This window comes from Ciconia boyciana, chromosome 2 (assembly GCF_034638445.1).
Source record: "Ciconia boyciana chromosome 2, ASM3463844v1, whole genome shotgun sequence".
Taxonomy (NCBI): domain Eukaryota; kingdom Metazoa; phylum Chordata; class Aves; order Ciconiiformes; family Ciconiidae; genus Ciconia; species Ciconia boyciana.
In genome coordinates this window covers 164,827,590-164,848,234 of record NC_132935.1, presented here as the reverse complement: position 1 = coordinate 164,848,234, position 20,645 = coordinate 164,827,590, and the positions used below count along the sequence as shown (strand labels likewise).

Genomic DNA, 20,645 nt, shown 5'->3' with positions numbered 1-20,645 from the left:
ATACAAGCCCTACTGGATGCTGTTATGTTGTTTTTTCTATTATCACTAAATGTGGATGGCTCAGCAAGTGCCATTGTACCCACTGAGTCAATACTGAACCAATACTACAGCAGTAAAGATTATGTTTAATTATACTGGCTATAATTAAAGCACATAGAATTACAGTAGTAATTATATTTTCATACTTGATAATTTAAAGAGGGACTTATCTTTCCCCATTCAAAAATTAGGTGCCTAGTTTAAGTGAATTGCCCTTAGTATTTGCTGGATAGAGAGAGGTATGTCCAAAGTATGATTCACCTCATGTCTCTTGGAATAACATAAATTTCCTTCTGTGGGTCTCTTTCTCTCCAATGACTACAGAGGGAGTCTAGAGGATTTGTATAGAGAAAACGCTCGAGTTCCTTATGAGTAAATTTAGATGAGGTAATGATCACCCTTAAATTCTTCTCCATTTCACAAGAGCACTGGCACTTGCTTCAATGTCCGGATGAGTTCAGATCAATGTATTTAAAGGTGAGGATTTCAGCATTCCTGGAGCTGTGTATGAAACACTGTCTCCCACAAATTGAGCTCTGTGTATGGCAATGCAGAGAAAGTGGATTTTACACTCAAGACTGTAAATGAATAATTCATTGGTAAAATAATCTTTGGGAAAAAGGATCCTGGAGGAAAATTATGAACTTGTTCCTCAATGGACAGTGCTATTTAAGTGATCTGCACTTAAATAGATGGGTGCTGGGAGGAGATGAACAAAACTGTGTTGATTACCAGCAAAGGCTTGTTGTTAACGTTAACACTGATAGGACAACTTAGCCTCCTAGTCATTCACCTGGGAAGATCATTTCATGGAATCATGAAAAAAAAAAAAAGGAATTTCAAGAAGACATCCAATCAAACTACATATCTGCTGTGAACAACTTAATAGTTATTTTCTCCTGTCCACACACCCTCCTTTTTACCTTGAATTTCAAAGGTTAAAAAAATCAAGAAAGGACATGGTTTTTTTGGTATTTTGGTACTGTTTTTGCAAACAGTGGACTGCACAGAGACTCTTCCCATTAAAAGGTACTAGGTAATATTAATAACTAGGTCAAATAGTATTACCACACTAAGGTAGGCTCTCCTTTTAATAGCAACTCATTTGGGAGCAGCGGCTGGGTTGTATAAGGATTGAAGCTGGGGTCTAATAGGGTTTGGTTACCAAGCATGGTGATTGCATGGGACTTTTGGTCCAAGCTTTAAGTGGTAAGGGAAAGAGAGAAAAGAGAAAACGCACCAGCCTAGCTGACCATCTGCAGTATGTTTTGCAAGACAAGGAACAACTCTGCTAGGCAGCAATGCACGCTGGAATCAGAAACAGTCCATTTGACCAAATCACTCCCTGGGCAAGTTTCTGATCTTTTGTTTGCTTGCTCGGTTGCTGATGCCAGCTGCAAGGGGCAGTGGGATGGTGACATCTCATATCTACAGACCACAAAAGGACATGATGGAGCTTCTGCATCTCTCCAGGAATCTTTAATTCCCCCTGACTCTTCCGTGGACTCCCAACATGGGAGCTCCTCACATTGGTCATCTCATGTCTATGTTCTCCTTAGGCATGAGCAGAACCCAGCTGAGTTTTAGTTATTTTCTAAAATAAGTTTGAATTGTGATGATTAGTTATTCAAGACCCAAATACGGTTTCAGGTCTCATTGATTTCAGTGGAGACCCAAGGGCAGAACATCCCCTTTAGTGATTAGAGTTAGTGATATTTTCATGTTGTATAGTCTGTGAAGGCTTTTTTACACATTCCCTCCCACCCCTGCACACACACATACACATATCTACACATAAACATCCTGGTTTTCTACAGTATTTTTTTAAACTTAAGCCCAACTCCAGACCTCTGTAGTTTTTTATTTCCCTTTACATTTAGTATCTAAGCAAGGTTTTACACTCATGCTGGCCATGCAGCTTTACCAGACAGTGGCAAAGAACAAAGAGAAAATACTTTACCGTCTTCAGAGATGATAAATCTGAACAGTGCAGGACATTTGACAAAGACAATTTCACCCACACTTGCAGGTTTCCAGCATGTAATATTGTCCCACATTCCTGGGCAACCTAAAGAAGAGAACGAGGGATAAAATACATTAGTGGTGGAAATCCACTCCTTTCTTGACATTGTTATTGCACTTTATAGTTGGTTCTTTCTTCTATCCAAAAAATGAGCTTGTTTAGAATAATGAACAGTATCATTTTCTAATAAGCTTTCCCTGGAATAAAATAATTTTCATTCATAGGAATAGCATAAAATATGTAGTTGCATGGCACAATAATGACCAGACTCTACCCTAGCAGAAGATAACATTTCTTAGTCCCAGATAAGTCACTCCAACATACATCAGAAACAAATTTTCCCTTGAGCATGAAATCTACCACCATGTAGCTATCTTTTAGTATCATTCAGCTATCTTTCAGTATTGCTGAGTTAAATCTTAGGCATCTTTGATTTAAATTCTATAAATTTCTGTTGGCTCTAATCCTTGTCAAAGGTTGAGTACTGGCACATTTTGGAATTTGATCCAGGGAGATGATTGGAAACTGAAAAACAGATTGCTTCATCCTACAGCCAGTTTTGTGGATATGTGAGGGAAGCTCACCTCTTTCATGTTGTTCATTTTCTTAAAAAAATTTTGGAAGTAAAAATGTCCTCCATTAGCAAAGAACTGTCGTAATATCATTTACTACCTTTACTGCAGTTTTTGCTCTACAGAATATAAACTTACAATGTCAAAAGGATTATTTTGACCTCTAATGATTTATTGCATAAGCTAAAGAGAGAACCAGGCCTTTTAACAACTGTTCAGAGATTAGGCTTCAGGTAACAAGCTTTGAACTAAAGATCTGAGTGGTAAAGAACCAACCTTCTGTTACATGCATGCAGAAAGAGGAGGTGATGAGACTGTGGGTGGGAGTTGTGTTCTCTTAGTATAAAGGAAAAATTCAGGTTGCATGTCCTATTGTAAATACAATAAAGGAGCCCACCTCCTTCTTCTTTCTGATCACTGTGCCAGAGACATGTCAAACTATGACTGGCTTTCAAGAAGCATAAGCCCTCCTGTAATTCTGTAAACCACCACCTTACTAGCTCATCAACCTAAAAAACTTATCCCGTGTACAGAAAAACTCAAGAGTAATCTCTCAAATTTCCTACTAATGTTTAAAAAAATTACTTAGTGAAGGAATCTCAAATGGGAATCACCTTCTACCTCAGCAAGAAAAGAAAGAAAAACTAAATTTGAATATCTCCACTACTTATTTGCATTTGATGTTGAGATTGAGCACATAATCTTATCAACTGTTAAAAACTGCAAGCTCCATGATTTTCTAAGTGGTTTTCCATTGATATACTCTCATTGACTATGTGCCAGGAAAAACAGATCTTCAGTAAAAGCAGACAATATTTCAAAGTGTCACACTTTCAGCTTGGCACAAGTACAATATAATGAGGTTTGGGTGATCAACTTGCAAAAACCGTGTGGGCTTTATCAGCTTTGGTGATAGTAGCAGATTTCCATCAGTGGAGAATGTATGCTCACAGGGCTGGACTTGCTGTATTTTTTCCATCAGCTTCAGTGGCAGGGAATCAAGCCCTATGTTTTCTCACAAAATATAAGCCAGATACTACCATGCGTGGTGGATAGGGCAGTTCTCAGTGATACAGTGTTTGAAGAATTAGGTCAGTCTCAAATAACACTGTTATGATGTTATAATAATGGCATATGATAAGCAGTTGATAATCATTCTTTCAAATTAAAGGATGCAGCATCAGATCACATCATGTAAATTAAGAACCATATAAAATCCTGATCCTATAAGCTAAAAATCCCTCAGCTTTGCCAGACCCACCAGAATACAATATTGCTGTAAAAACATTTATTAATTCATCGTAGGAGCTGGAAAAAAGGAATCCTTTACATTTCCCTCTCCTCTCTCTTTCTTCCACTCCTACCCCAGGTTGTTTCCTTTGCCAGATGGGGATCTCATTGTATCAATACTATGATTCACATCTCCAAAAGGCTCAAAGGCTGGGGTTTGAAAAGTGTTGTGATACAATCAGCGTACTAAAGATGGAAATCAAGATCACATTGAGCGCTATTAGATTTATTGTCTTTGATAGCTAGTGTCTGTCCACACAGTAGGAACTGTATTTACCATGTAAATCTGAAGACATGTAGTAATATGTTTATAGTTCACTGATGTATGGCACTCTGTATGAAAGTAAAGGATATGTAAATATCCATGGTAATGAGACATTTGCTTACAAGAGGTGTTAGAGACAATCAAAGTGGCTAATGAGATCTTCGGAGAACCACCTGCTAGCCTTGCTTGTTTAAAATAAATGAGTTTGATAGGAATAGGGAAAGATTTCTTATTTCTTATTATTACTTCAACACCAGTTGTCTTCCAAACACTGGGACAGCAACAGATACTGCAAACCAACCTAGAGAAATGCAAGGAAATCCTTGTACTGCTGAAAACTGTAGACACAGAATAAATTTTTCATAGCACTGTGTTTCAAATTCAGTTATACCAGGTGGCTGTTTTTGTGGTAATACCATAATACCAGAGCTAAAAAATAGCCCCATTTAAAAAGACATTATAAGTTCATTGTGCTAGAAAGCACTGATGTGCTGACATTGGAAGACAGGGATAGAGAAGCAGAGTCAAGTAATTTGCCTGAGTTACTAAAATAGGTGAGTGATGGAGATTGGAAAGAATTCATAATCAAGGAGAATGTTGCCTGATCCTATCTGGAAAAGCATATTTGAAACAAACAATTTATAAGAGCAAAGAAAAGAATGACAAAAAAAAAATTAAATGTAACAAAGGCCAGCGTGCACAATCCCCTTACATTTGTAAACCATGATACAGCCAGCAACTCCTGCTGGGTGAAATCTGCCCACGGAAATCAATGTGACTTGAGTGTGAAACTGCACAGCAGGGTTCTCCTCTAGCACTGACGGTATGTCTCCATTGCTGTGTGATGTAGGGATGCCCAAGCTAGCTTTGAAAGAGGTAGCTCAGACACTGCAAGCAGCAAGGCACAGCTTCAAGTGGGCAAATGTTCCTGGTTCTTAGCATGTTAGAAATCAGTAATAACAACAGGTAGTTTTAAAGAGTAAGATTTCATGTGGGCCAGAGTGAAAAGTGGTGGTCTTGCTAATGGATAGTCTTGAAAACAGGGCACCTTGCAGAAAGCACAAACTCTGCCTTCCCTTCCCATGTCTGCACTGCAACCTGCAAACTGAAATTCATGTTTGGTAAACTTTGTGGGATTCATCTCAGTTAACATTAAGTGGTGTAAAGCTTGGCATCTGATCTTGGGTAACTACTTATGCCCTGTTCACAGCATGGGCAGAAGAGTGCTTCATCTTATTCAGCTAGTCATCTGATGGGATGCATGATCCTTTGGGAGCCCCAATCCCTTGTCACTGACTTTTGAGGAAACACAAAGTAGTCATTCAACTATTGGATTTTTTTTTTTTTTCCCCAAGATTTGTTTAACTTCAGATAGCTAAGACTTACCCTTTTAGCCTATTCAGCTAAGCAAAGTTTCCTCTGTAGTTTATGAAGACAGACTTTCCAGATAGGCATAATCCCATTTTAAGGTGCCAGCAGTGGGGAATAACACTGTAAGTGTACTTCCATCTCTCCATTGACTACAGTCAGTAGAACGAGGCTAAGAACTAGCTTAGCCTAGACGTCTCTGCCTATTCAATGGCTGAAGCTTGTATTCCCCATAGGGTCTTTGTAGTCTTTTGCAGCAGATATGAACCAACTCTGCCCTCTGGGCAGAGGGCTGACCAGTAGCTATGCAGCCTCCCTTAGCCACTTTCCAATCCTGAGCGAAGGAGTCCAGCTCAGGGCTGGGACATGTTATTGCAGGTTGTGAACAGTGCCAGCATATCTGTGTAGCTCCTGAGCAATTCAAACCACGGGCAAAACACAGTGTCTGCTTATGAAAAGCCACATGATCAATCCCTACATCTCTCTCTCAAGCTTCTTCTTGTAGAAGTGAGATAAAACTCATGTTTAGACTGCAAGCTCCCTGTGGCAGGATCCACCTTGTACTGTTCTTGTGAAATGTACTTCAAAAAACAGTCTTGATTTCAGCTAAGTCCACAATATGGATTTTATATGAATTTCATATGAAGCCCATGACACCTAACCTTAAATTTAATATTGTTGAAGCTGAGGGGGGTGCCTCATATACCTAAGGATGGATCGGACTTGGAAGCCACTGAAAAAGAAAAGCTCTTTCAGAGAAAGGCCAAATTTCATAACAAGGAGGAAACTATGGATATTTATCATTGCAGAATCTTCTGATGCAATTTTAAAATTATACCTAGCACTAAAACCATTCTAGTCATCTTCCCTCCATGGAGGTTCACACAACCCTTGTTCCTGTCCTTTGCTTCAAATTAAGCCTCCAGGAGCAAAACACTGTCTCTCTAACTTGCTACTCCTGGCAGCTGAAAGGCTCCCTTCTTACCTGAAATGTTTGGACAAGCACCAAGAGAAAAAAATAAACAAAACCCCGAGCAAGCCATGCTGGCAGAATAGCAGTGATAAAGAGCTCTTCTGAAATTGCTTACGGTCCCTTATCTTCTTTTTCTTCTCTGTCTAGGGCTTTCTTGAGAGTCCCAGTTTTGATAGCGGCTAGATATAAAACCAGATTTTAGGCAGCCCCATAGCTGAAGTTCACTGAGTTCAAGGAATGGACCTCACTTTAAATCCACTGAGAATAGAGCCTCTTATCTTCCACTAACACAGAGTCACTATGTCACCAGGACTATGTACAAATTGTTCTTTTTCTATACATCTGTGTCCTATTTTCTCGTGGTGCCTCTACTGCAACACCCTCATTTACACTCTCTATATTTAAATCCTCTTAACAGTATCCACAACATCCTCCCATGTCCTTATCCTGTCTCTAGTGCAACATGCCTCCTTCTCATCTCTGGTAACTTTTTGGCAAGAGAAGGTGTAAAAGCAGAGACGTGTTTTTTGGATGGCAATACCCTGTGTAATAATTCACTTCTCACTCATTCACTCCTCTTAATAAAGTGAGTAAGTCCTACCTGTCCCTCTCCATGAAAATAATTATTTGGACATCTTCTACTCAGCACACCATTTTCACAAAAGATATAGGAATTTGCAGCTTTGAGGCTAGTGCACCTCTGTCAAATGTTGCTGACTTTATTTAGTGGACTCAAGTTTATTGGGTGAAGGAAGGGAGTGAAAAAAGGAATGACAGGGCAATGGACAAAAGGATTTATGGATTCATACACAGACAAAAGGGAATAAACAAAAATTTGAATAAAATGTACTTCCTTGGGAAATCAAGAAAAAAATGTAAATACATAAATATTATACTTCTGTATTTTTCATGTATGAAAATTATCCTGGTTTCAGCTGGGATAGAGTTAATTTTCTTCCTAGTAGCTGGAATAGTGCCGTGTTTTGGATTTACTATGAGAATAATGTTGATAACACACTGATGTTTTAGTTGTCGCTAAGTAATGTTTACACTGGTCAAGGACTTTTCAGCTTCCCATGCTCTGCCGAGTGCACAAGAAGCTGGGAGGGGGCACAGCCAAGGGAGTTGATCCCAACTGGCCAAAGGGCTATTCCATACCATAGGACGTCATGCTCAGTATAGAAACTGGGGAGATTTGGCCGGGGAGCAGCGATTGCGTCTCGGGGACTGGCTGGGCGTCAGTTGGCAGGTGGTGAGCAGTTTTATCACTTGTTTTTTCCTGGGTTTTGTTCCTCTCTCTCTCTCTTTTTGTTTTCCTTCTCATTACAATTATTATTATTATTATTATGTTGTTGTTGTTGTTGTTGTTGTTGTTGTTGTTGTTGTTGTTCCAGTTATTAAACTGTTCTTATCTCAACGCATGAGTTTTCTTACTTTTGCTCTTCCGATTCTCTCCCCCATCGCACTGGGGGGAAGGGTGAGCGAGCAGCTGGGTGGTGCTTAATTGCTGACTGAAGCTAAACCATGACAAAAATAAAGGCTTGAGATGAAAATCCATCCTTTTGGCTTACAGCATTCAGTTTGATTTTCAGTTCCTCTCCTCATTTATTAGTTTAAAATATCACCTTCAAGGTCATATTGCCTTCAGGAGAATAATATCAAAGGAAACGTAATGTTACAAGCCAGCATATTAAACTGAATTATGTGATGCACAATAACTTTTAAAGGGCATACTACATATAAAGCCTTTCAGAGAGACGGAGAATATGAGATAGGTGCTTTCTGTTCTTTCATAAATCTAGGTAAATACCGAAATAAATAATGGCTTAAGCAAGACCTGGGTATGGGGCCTAGGTTTTCAAAAGTAATTGACATTTCAAAGTAAAGGTATCTTATAGGAGCTCCTATTACAGAAATGGTGGTTCTGTAGGTGTTACAAGTTAGGCAGCAAGCTTATAACACTGTCAGATTCAATAGTCTCCTTTGAAAGTCCAGGCCATAAGAGAGCAGAAAAGAAAAATCAACTGAAATTTCAAAGTTATAAAAGGGGAGAAAAAGTACCAAAGGAAGACATTTTGTGTTGGAAAAAAGAATACTTGATCATGCACAAGGAAAAAAGTAATGCCTTCCGTAAAATGTCTTATATACAAACAAGCATGAAAGACTGAGTACAAGGGGAAGCTGAGCAGAGAAAAAGGAAAGGTTTTTTACTTCCCAGTTCTGCTCCCAATACCTTTTGGAATTTTTTGAACAAAGTTTATTTATTCAGCATATGTCATCTGGACAAGCTATTACACTAAGAATTTGTTCCTCTATCCAAATTTTACTACTGCTGCACCAAAATGCACCTTGCATTGTCTAACATGGTACTCATTCAGCTTAACAGTATAAACCTTATATATGTAAATCTGAGCTAAGTTCTTCTACATTTCTTTTACAGTGCAGGAAGAAAAACAGTTACCTCTGGAGGGCACTGCCAGAGGGTTTCTAAGATAAATTATCCTCTGGAGATGCGTATTTTCTTCCACTGATTAGAAAACGCACCAAAAGGAAAATTAATCTTAGGCTTAAAACAACTGGAATTAGAGCAGAGGAATTCCACATGTATAGTCCAAGTGACTCGGCTAGGGCTGTAAGTGAAGAAAAATAAACTGTGGTAAAACTTGCCAGAAGGTGGCCCACCTTAAAATTTTTCATTACCTTTCTCTAGATAACTGCTGCTCCTGATATAAAGTTATGCAACACTATATTATGACTATTTATAATCCATTGTTTATGTAATGATAATTGTATAAACTATGATAGCATTTTCCACTAGTACGTCATTATCAGTAAAGTGAGTTGTTTTATGGGATGCCATTTTCAGAGATCTAAGATGTACTAAGTGCAGCACTGTTTTCAAAGAACTATTAAAAATATCAGCTTAATTTATGACAGAGAACATTGGAAAAAGTTATTTGAGGTATTTCACTTCTTATCTACCAAGTTAATCTTAGATTATATTAAAAACTAAAAGTGAAAGAAACAGAAACAGTGGTTTTTCTTTGAGTGGAACGGTGAGTTTTATAGCATAAGAGTAGAAAAAGATGAGCCGAAGATAGCAGACTTTAGCTCTCAAAAGATTAAATGCATATGCTTTGCATTTGCCAAAAATAAACTGTATATTTTAGAACTGGGATTTAGTCTTTTTTATCAGAGTTCAACAGAGAGGATTTCATTGGGTTTGGATGTTCTGCATTATTCAAGCACTTTGGTTCACCTTCCGACCACCTTAGGAGTGAGCCACACGAATTATAAATTAGAACTCTATCCTTATTCCTACTATTTTGGTGGGGAAAAAAGTAGATACAAATACACACACAAGTCACTGTTTGACCGTGATCTGTCTCAGAGGTGAGAAGAGAATTAAGATCTTCTCATTTGTGCAAAAATTCAACCATTAGAACTACTCTCCTCAAGAGGGTGAAAGGTTCTTGTCTACGTCTCTTGTGAAACACACCTCAAAAGGAAAAGTGAATACTAAATTATTATTTTTTTCTTGAACACTTTATACATGGCAAATATCAGCTTTTAAATAACAGGAGCTGTTATCTATAATTAGAGAGTTATAAACCTTTTTTCTTCTTTTAAAGTTGTTTAATTCTTTACAATCACAGGATATTTATTCTAAACTCACACTTATTGCTGTTCTTGCATTGTTACCTGCCAATAAAACCTAATCCAAGAAAATCTCCAGAATCTTTTAAGTGCTGCCAACCAATTGGCCGTAGGTGATCTTTGGAGAGTTTTAAAGGGAAACTTCAGTTTGGCAAAATATTTGGAACATTTCTTTGTCTAATTATACAGAAGAGTAAAAAGCCAATAATCTGGGAAATCGATAGTTGTGGTTTTTTTTAAAAAAACCTTTCTTTAAATATAATAAAAAGGATTGGTTATTCACCTATGAGAAAGTCACCACTTTGCTGTTCTGGAGGCAGAAAGACTGCAAAATTACTCAAAAAATTGGGAGATTTTATTCCAACACTGCTGGAGGACAGAATGACACTTACAAGCTGCCAGAACCTGAGCCAGTGCCAAGCTTACCAGCTGTGGATATTCTGGCATCACTCAGGACATGGATTATGTGAGATCATGGCGTACTGCTGGAGGCATCCTTGCCAGACAACAGCTGGTACCCCTCACTTCTTTTATTGCTGGAGGCAGCTGAAATGACTGTCATTGTCCTACCCCACCACCACACCATTCTGATGCACTTCTCTACCTTCTTAGGAGAAGAAAAGATCATGCACTTTTCTTTATCAACTCTATCTTCCATTAATTCTCCAAGCTGAGAGAGAGGGGAAAAGGGAGGCTATTGCACTAGTGCCTAGAAGGCTTTGCATACATCATAGTGCTACAAATCTTAATCCTTAAATGACTGGGCTCAGAGTCATTTCTGGGAAGAGCATAGTAAGAATACTGGCTGAAGTTTGTAGAGTTAAGACAAAGTTTGAGAAGAAAGCAATGGAGTAGAGAACCATAAAGAAGTGTTCCTCTTCCACAAAGCATTACCCTTCCTCTGTCAGATCCTACCCAAAGGGATCCTCCCCTTCACAGGCACAACCTACCCATACAAAGAGATTGACTAAGGACAACAGGGTGGAGCACGATCAGCTGTATCCTACCTTTTTGAATAGTTTCAATTAACAATATCAACTAAGCTGACAATTGGTTGTGGTGATGGAGGAGTGGGATAGAAATGAATATATATTATATATTAATATATATAATTGTCGTGGTTTAGCCCCTGTTGGCAACCAAGCACCACACAGCTGCTCGCTCACCCTCCCCCCTGGTGGGATGGGGGAGAGAATCTGAAAAGCACAAGTAAGAAAACTTGTGGGTTGAGATAAGGACAGTTTAATAATTGAAATATAATATAATAATAATAATAATAATAATAATAATAATAATAATAATAATAATAATAATGTAATGAAAAGGAAAACAAAAAAAGAGAGAGAGAGAGAGGAACAAAACCCAGGGGGAAAAAAACCAAGTGATGTAACCACTCACCACCCACCAACCGATGCCCAGCCAGTCCCTGAGCAGTGATCACTGACCCCTGGTCAACCCTTCCCCAGTTTCTATACTGAGCATGATGTCCCATGATATGGAATAGCTCTTTGGCCAGTTTGGATCAGCTGTCCTGGCTGTGCCCCCTCCCAGCTTCTTGTGCACCTGGCAGAGCATGGGAAGCTGAAAAGTCCTTGACGAGTGTAAACATTACTTAGCAGCAACTAAAACATCAGTGTTATCAACATTATTCTCATCCTAAATCCAAAACACAGCACTATACCAGCTACTAGAAAGAAAACTAACTCTATCCTAGTTGAAACCAGAACAAACATATATAAAATATTATATATAATGTATTTTTTCCCCACAAGTATTAATATGCCTCACAGTGAACCCTGGCTTTCAACTAGGGCTGTAGGTAAGGAATCTTTCCAAGCTGTATAGCTGAACAGTTCATTGCCACTTTTGCACCCATAGAGAGTAGTGATATTTGGCCCATTATGAGTTTTATGGGCCTGTGAAGAAGATAGCTGTAAAGATCACTAGGATAACTAGATGCCATGGATACAGAGAAAGTAGAATTTTTTTCAGTGTGTCTTTTTGGTGTTTTGGTGTCTGCATTCCTTTGAAAATGGAGAGAGGATTTGGTTGCATGGAAGAAGATGAAGGGAAGTTTTGGTAGCAGGTCTCTTGAGCATTGAGGTTTCCCAGTAATAAATTCAAGGTTTTAAATCTGTTCTGTCACAAAAGAATAAAATTATAACATATTCCTTTGATTTGTTAGTTTCTAATTAATCTCACAACAGCACTGAAGTGGGACTAAAATGGGACACAAACCTTAAAACACTCTCTGGGTATGGGGTTACACTTCAATCTTAAAAAATCCCAATGTAGTAGAACAGGATTTTCAACAGAACTTATTCAGGCAAAGCCTGAGGTCAACAGTTGCTTAGTCAATAACATTTGTCAGGAATTTTGACTTGTTTCTTAAAGGATAAATAGACCAGACTAAACAGACAGACATTAAACAACTGAAAATAGCAACTGACCTCAAGTCTGTATGACTGGTAATTTCAGAACTTATATTAAATTCTGTTACACATATATTAACTTCCCTCAAAGGAATTTACAAATTATTGTTATTTAGATTTCATGGCAGGTCTGGGGGTAAGAAGATTTTCTGCTCTTTTTACAGCTGGAAAACGAACCAAAACAAAATGAAATAAATAGTGGCTTTGAAAGCTAAACACTCTCCAGAGCAAGAGTTGTAACAGACCTCAGAAGCAAGTTGCCCCTTCATATTCAGACTCCTGGCCTCCCCACTTTCTTGCTTTTCTATTGTTTATAAATAGAGTTATCTCAGTGGAAAATGCATGTCTGTAGTACAAGATAACTTATAACAGATTATGGGCCAAATTCATTCCTGATATAACCACAGTGACGCCAATGTGGATACTCTTGAGAGTCACTTATTCCTTGTTTACTCCTTCAAATCTTCTGGGAATGAGAAATGACTGAATTAAATAACTTAATTTCTTCCAGTGTGCAAATTCCATAATCTCTCCTGGAAATTGTTCTAGTGGTGAGTCAAGCAATTCCTTATTAGAGCCCATGGGACCTTATGATCTAGTGGAGGAAACAAAGGAAATAAATACATTATAAAAAGCCAGTTCATACTCTGTTAAGAGGCATGTTAACACATTGCATTTCATACTCCTGAACAGGAAGACAGAAGCTGTATTTTGTTCAAGCTTTTGGAGTAACTGAAAAACAAATCTTGAAGCAAAGGTGTGATTCAATAACAATGTCAGAGTTTAACAAAGCCTGTCTCCTGTTTCATATTTAATTTCTCTGACTCTGCCCACAATGTATTCAGAGAGTAGAAAAAATTACACAAAAAAACAAATGCAATCCAGCCTCACAAGGGTTTGTGTACATCTGCGGAATTTTGGTCAGTATGAAAGAGACTAAAGGAAAGGATACTACTATTCAGTAAGTTCCCAGCTACTAGATACCTTCCTGTCAAAAGTAAAGATATATAAAGATATATACACCTTGATCTGGGCAGTTTACAACCTAAAGTCATTGAAAAGGCAATGTGAGGGGTATCAATAGATGAAAATTGTGGTAGAATGTATGATGAAGAAGGACAAAGGAGATGCTAGTGAAGCATGGAGAACTATCATGATCATTCTCCTGGTAATGAACAGTGGATGCTTTCACTTTTTTTCTTTTTACTTTTTCTTTTTTCCTGGAAAGATTTTTTTGAACTGAGAGGAGGGGAAGAAATGGAATGGAATGTAGACTGGGAAGGAACCACCAGTGCCATCACACCCAGACCAGCAAGCAGAGGCCATATAAATTTAATCCAGAAACTCCATATTGTGCTCAAAACTCTACATTGTGTAAGCTACAAAATACAAAATCTCCCAACAGCCTATAGGAAAGTACAAAAGTCTAAAACCCATAAACATCCTAATGAGACATAGGAAGAGGTCAGAAGTTTTCTGATGTCTTAGATACATGAAACATGTTAGGTGAAGATGCTCAGAAAACTATAGGAAGTGGACACAGGAAGGCCCAAAATTACAGTGGTGGTAGTGCAAAATCTGAACCCCTAGAGACAAGATAATTCCCCTTTGATTGCCTTTAGATCAGATCCTTGGGGAACAAGTGTGGTGGATCTGTCTTTCTTTGTCTAAAGACTGGAAGGATACAGGAAGAAATGGGAAGCAGTCATGAGAGAGCTGAAGCTGCCATCACTACTTGCTGATTTATGGTAGAGGACCAGTAACACCAATTTCAACTTCCAGACATATAGAGATATGCATCAAACCTCCAACACTGCTGGTTTAGTCACTACCTCCATCAAAGCCATTACAGTAGTCATTGCAGGAAGTGGTATTTTGGGAAGAATGTGGCATTTAACCATATTTGGGAAAAAAGTGTCTGCAGAACCTCATTTTCCTTTTGCTTACTCCTGTAAGGAGTTAATTTCAACAAAGTCAATGAGTTTCTCCACGTAGAAAGCTGCTGTAAGTTGGAGACTAATTGGTTTAGAGAATTTAGAGATGGGTTAAAAAAGAAATATGAAAATGAATGAAGTATATTATTCTTTCTCCCTCTCTTCTTAGTAAGAAAAGGTTAAAGACCTAGCAGGAAGAAAAATTGTTCTATGGTGTTGCTCACAAATATGTGTGGGCAGGTAATTACACTCCCACCTAAAGTAATAAATAACTATGAAAATTTGCATGCATATAATCAATATTCTTTTAGTGGTGGTATTTGTTGGAATGTGGAATAATTATGGAAAAACAGAAACTAAGGCTAAAGGGACCTGTGGAGGTCATAAAGATTATTCCCTACACCCAGGCAAAATAAACCATAACTAAAATATCTAAAAGGAAGTTTGGGAGTTCTTGTTGTCTGTGACATTCTTATTACCTGGATAAAGGGTGAGAATAGTACGTTACAGGGCACAATTCTGCACGCTTGAGTTATAGGGTAAAGGTTCAGAAACTTCTTCATGTTTCAATCATTTGATCATTTTTTACTTGCAGGGACTGTGGTAACATCAGTGTCATATATAAAGATGGCAACAAATTTCTTCATGGTATTCTGAGAGTGAATAGATGTCACATTACTTGGCAGATAGAAAATTAACCCCTACTGTAAAACCCAGTTAGATGTAGAAGTTATTTATAGATATAGGTATGTATTTATACAAGTATAGAGTATAGGTATATGCTTACATATATCCTCAGATAGGTTACTCTGTCCATAGAGTGTTTAGGGTATATATAGAAGAAAAATTAGAAAGCACACAAAAAATGCTCCATTTGTAACCCAAGTGAGAAATCTTATTCCTGTGTACAGGAATGATCAGCTGTGGTAATCATACCATTTGAACTTTCCTTTATCAGTTCTCAATCCAGAAAAATAATGAGAAACAAATCAGTGATTCTGGTATATCCTGTATGAAGACAATTATGAAATAGTTCTACTGACTGGGAGTACTGTGTTTAATTCTGTTCTAGCTTATTCAATTATGACAACAATGGGTTCTGTTTTAAGTATTTTGCAGGTTAGCAGAGAAGGTGTAGAATTATATTAGTCATTTGGCTGTATGACCAAAAACCTGGAGCAGATGCAAGTACTTTCAAGTCTTGGGAACAAAGGTGAGGAATCTTCTCAAAATGTATACAACAGGCCTTCGGCTCATTTTAATTAATTGTTTGTGGTGATTATTTCAGTTTGGCTTTGCTCTTGTCACATGGTTTGGGCATACTCTTGTTACATTACACCCTCTAATAATAATTTTTCTCTTCTAAAGCATTTCATTGTGCATTGACTTCTATTTCCAATAATTTTTTTCACGTAGGTCCTGGTTAATCACTCATTTATGGTGTCTGCAGATTCTTTTTCACTCATAAATTAATAAATATTCTAACCTTGCCTTTTGTTTTGGTTGTGATTTCTAGTTGCTTTTTTTCACTGTGCTTGCTTTGATTTGTTTTTTCTGTAAAGGAAACAAACCAGTCAATTCTAGCAACTGTGTGAGCACGAAATGTATGGCTTGATTATCAAAAATGTAAGCTGCTATGGAAAGGGAGACATTCAGGAAGTCTGAAATGGCTCTTAGTGTAATCAGAAAGGCAAGGAAAAGGATCAATAAGAAGAGCACCTCCAGGTGCTTTTCCACAAGGCTCAACTATCTCCTCTTGAAGGGTGAAAACTGCACCATCTAACTTCAGACATGTGCCTCACCTGGCAAAGCTAGTTAGGTAGAGTTCCCACTTGGTTTACTCAAAAAACCCCCAAACAAACAACAAAACAACCCACAAGCAAACAAAAAAGCCAGAAAATAAAATAGTATATGTGAATTATGGAGAAATAGGAAATCCAGGACTGGGAAGTGAAATAGCCAGCTAAACTCTTTGAGATTATGGATACACCTTGAATAGGACTCAGCTTGCATATTAAGACACCTTAATATACATGTTTTAATATGCAAACTGAATGTAAATCTCAGTATCTATCAACTGTACAAGGAGTCTTGCAAGAGTAGCCAGCTAATTTAGCCAATAAATTAGATGTCTAACACCCAGTCATGCAATTGTTCCCCAAGGAAGCCATTTTCCCCTAAATACAGAGCCCTGTACAGTTCTCTTTACTGAAATACGTATCGAAAATGCCTGTTGAATTCAGTGGGAGTTGAGGTTGCAGATTGACAGCAGCAGAATTACAACTGGAGAAGAGCAAGAGCTGTTCCTGGTGCTGACCGCAGAACCCTCCCACCGCCGGTTGGGTATTTGCTGCACTTATTTTGGTAAAGGGTGTGTTTAGCTTAAGAATTACCAAAATCTTTAAAGTATGATTTGCTAGTGATCTTTTCAGAAAACAAGCTGGTGGTAGCTATAAATATATCACTCGCTGGGAGGTGAGTCTGGATATTTTCATACGGCTTGAAGCTCACAACTACCCATGATAAAGCAAAAGGGCCTCTAAACTCCATGTTTACAGTATGGTGCAAGAGGCAAGTAATTATTTTGATTCATCTGTAAATCATTTATAAGACACCGTGTATTCATCCAGCTGTCAAATCTTCATGGCATCCAGGAGCAAAATTCAGAAATGAAAAGAGGAAGAAAAAACATTTATTTTAACTGAGATCAATCTGAAATCTGGATGGTAAGTTTTCTAAATTCTATTTCTTTCCAATTAACTTGCAAGAATAATGCATATATTTGAAAGAATAAACAAAACCAAAAGCTGGCTTAGAAATGGACTCTAACATTCAATGTTCCTGTAGATATGAAATGAGGAAAAAACAGATGACACATCAATAGGAGAGAAGGTGTACTATCCTACTTTTGAAGTATCTGAAATTAACAAATTATCTTAAAATATATATCAAAGATAGGCTGGTTGAATCAACTTTTTTCCTCTTTTTTTTTTTTTTCTTTTCCTATGGATGAGCCTACATGTCCACCTTAAGCAAACATTCTGCTGTCAGCCAGCTAACATGAGGTTAATTTCACCTTTAGACTTCAGCATGGTATTGCTAAAGTATTCCTGCACCACAGAATAACCTATTTCTGTGGTGGAATTAGTATTAGAAAATAAAATCTCAAACTGGGAAGCATAACAACAGCACAGGCCAAGTTCACTTTTTTCTAGTATAGCATGCAAAATTCTTCTCTCTAGAATGAAATATTTCAACACATTAAGCTTTATGACCCCCAAAACATGTAAGAATAGTTCTTCTTTGCTTCATTTCTTTTATAAAAGCATGGAAAACTGCATGAAATTGAGAGAGCTCTCCCTTTTTCCTTTCCTGTTCCTTCTATTTCATGGGAGGATTTTGGGGAAGGAATTGCACATTTTCTTTTCCTCCCTTTTGCCAGGAGCAAATTACCATGCACATTCTGAGTCAGCAGTGCTGGCTAGCAGCTCATGGGCAAAGCCAAGGATCTCCCTTTCCCCACCCCCATCCTCCCCTGCTTAGAAACTAAAAAAAATACAATGCATGTTGGTTATGTAGTTCCTGCTGCCTTGCTCTTCCACTGATGGAAGAGGCCATGAAATTCAACAGATACTGCAGGGCTGTCTCCACTTTCTAAATCTCTTCAGCATCCTGCAGAGGGGATCAAGATCTGACCCATTGTATGTCCAACAAAAGAAAGGGCATAGCTTAAGTGTCTAATGAAGTAAAAATATGAAGAACTTTGTGGAAAAAAATAGGGCTTAGTAAGGGCTCAGGGAGTTGATATTTAAGGTGTTATTATGCATGTAAGTTACTTTGCACTTCTACTTTTGAGGGTAACTAAAACTGAATTATCTCATTTTTGCCATGGTGAGAGGAGTACATACAGACATTTTTCTACCCCTTAGCAGATGAAGTAGTTAATAACTTGTTATAATACTGTAACTTGTTCATCTGTCTGAAGATGATTTAACTTACTGTTCTTCAGTTTTATTTTGATGAGGAAAAATCAATATGCACAATCTGTCAGGAGTCCAAATTATTACACTTATTCAACTGCATGTATTATTGAGTAGGCAGTTTCCTGTAATGAAGTTCTTGGCTTATGTTTGTAAGGTATATTAAGAAGTAGTGGATGTAGCTCAGAATAAGCTGAAACAAGAAATGAAATTGTACAGTTGGGCAATTTTAGTCATTGGCCACCTATGTGAGAATATCAGTGCTTGCTGAAGTCTCATCAGAAAAAACATTTTACGGTAAGGAACAGGCTAAGAAGACTCTCTTGAGTCTTTGGTCTAACAACACTTGATCCATGATTAGAGCTTTCCAAATGATCCTACAATACACACAGATACCAAAAGGAGTGATTCTAAATGTACAAAATGTGATATGTCAGAATGTTCCTCCAGAAGCCAATACACTGGTGAAAAGAAAGTGAGTCTTAAGAGTGTACAGAAAATCTTCCAATTTAAGTTATTAATGGAAAGCCACTGGAGTTGGTTCTAACCCCTTCTTGTTCCCATCACATTTACTGTTCTCCCACTAGTGGTATAAGTACAGGCAAACATTCCCATTAACAAAGCAAGCAGTAACTGGCAAATGTGCTTACCAGAGTGGGATTCAACTGACCAATTGACAACATCTACATTTGAATAGCCCTCAAAATTTTTGTAGTAGTAGATAGAAATAGGCAATCCTAGAGAACACTGTCTCTCATCTGAAAGCAGACGTTTGAAATAGGTCTGATGAGTCATTTTCTCAAAAAGGCGACTTTTGTCCATTGACCATGAAGGCAGCTTCGGGACAATAGCCAAGATAAAAATACCTACGGCATAGAAATCTCAGGTTCCATGAGAAAAACTCCATGCTGTCTCTCTGCAAAAAAAACCACCAAACCCTGATATTGTTCTCATCTTCATATCAAGGTACAGAAGAATAACCAAGGAAGTTCAAACAATGCCACCTTCATAGCAGGCTCACAGATGTCCCATCATATCCCAGAAAGTAAGGTCCAACCAGTTCACTTCCTGGGCTGTGACACTGCTAAGCCCGTTAAATCTACCTCTAATGAGACACTGAAGGATTGAATAGAAACAAGGCAGAAACGGAAGGACGCTACATGATGCTTGATGACTGTCATTGTCGTCTCATACAAATGACAGACTGGGTGACCACAGTCTCCATGTGTAAGCAAAAGAGGGAGTCGGGTCATGCCTCTCTGCAGCGGGTCCCAGGCTGGAGCATTGTTCCCAGCTCACACTTCTCTTGGAAAAGCTTTGTGAGTTCCACAAGTTCATAGCCCTGTCAGCTGATGAAAAACCGGTGTCCCACACTGTGTCTCTGCTCTAGTGTCTCTATTCCCTTTTGTGCTTCTTCCCAACACAGAGCCAGAAGAAGGAACAAGGATCCTGATTGTCATTACCAGCAACAAGAAACGTCATTACATATGGGGAGCTATTGTGGGGTAGGATGGAAATCAACAAGTATATTACAGATGTCTTGTCATATCAGGGTGATAAAACATATCCTTATCACAGCCAAGAATCCTACTTTCAGTCTGTATTGGTAGATCCTATTATATTCACTGGCCGTACTTTATGAATTCATTAGCAACAGAAGCCCAAACCTGAAGAATTATAGAAAGGATCAACATTTTTATTTCATCTTTATTAACTATTAGCATATGTACCAGTATCTTTTACACCCTTCTAGTCTTTTATAAGCTCAAGCAGAGATCATAAATTATTGCTGTATTGTTCTTTCCTTGCCTTTGGGTAATTCGAGTAATACAACCAAACTCTGTGGATGTGTGTGTACCGTAGTCCTGCAATTTTTCTGTTAAGAAACAATCAAATATGTCTCTTTTAGTCAGTGCTCAGAATACTTAACATTAGTATTTTTCTTTTCTCTATGAAAAATATGCATTTTTCATAGGTTGGTTAACATCCTTCAGCAAATAAAACTTCCTTTATTTTTTTAGAGGACTCTCTTAGGAAACATGACTGATTCTCTGCCTCTCTCTTTCCATTGAGATTCATAGAATCATAGAATGGTTTGGGTTGGAAGGAACC

The 20,645-nt window shown here is 38.0% G+C and overlaps 1 protein-coding gene across 4 annotated transcripts in view; it reads right to left on the bottom strand.

The window, feature by feature from the left end:
* ADCYAP1R1 (ADCYAP receptor type I) overlaps positions 1–20,645 on the bottom strand; it is a 149,554-nt gene that overhangs the window by 55,033 nt on the left and 73,876 nt on the right. For all 4 annotated transcript variants that reach the window (XM_072851560.1, XM_072851557.1, XM_072851558.1 and 1 more), the window contains exon 5: positions 2,000–2,107. In XM_072851560.1, coding sequence (XP_072707661.1) covers positions 2,000–2,107 — 108 coding nt within the window. The remainder of the gene's footprint in view (positions 1–1,999; positions 2,108–20,645) is intronic.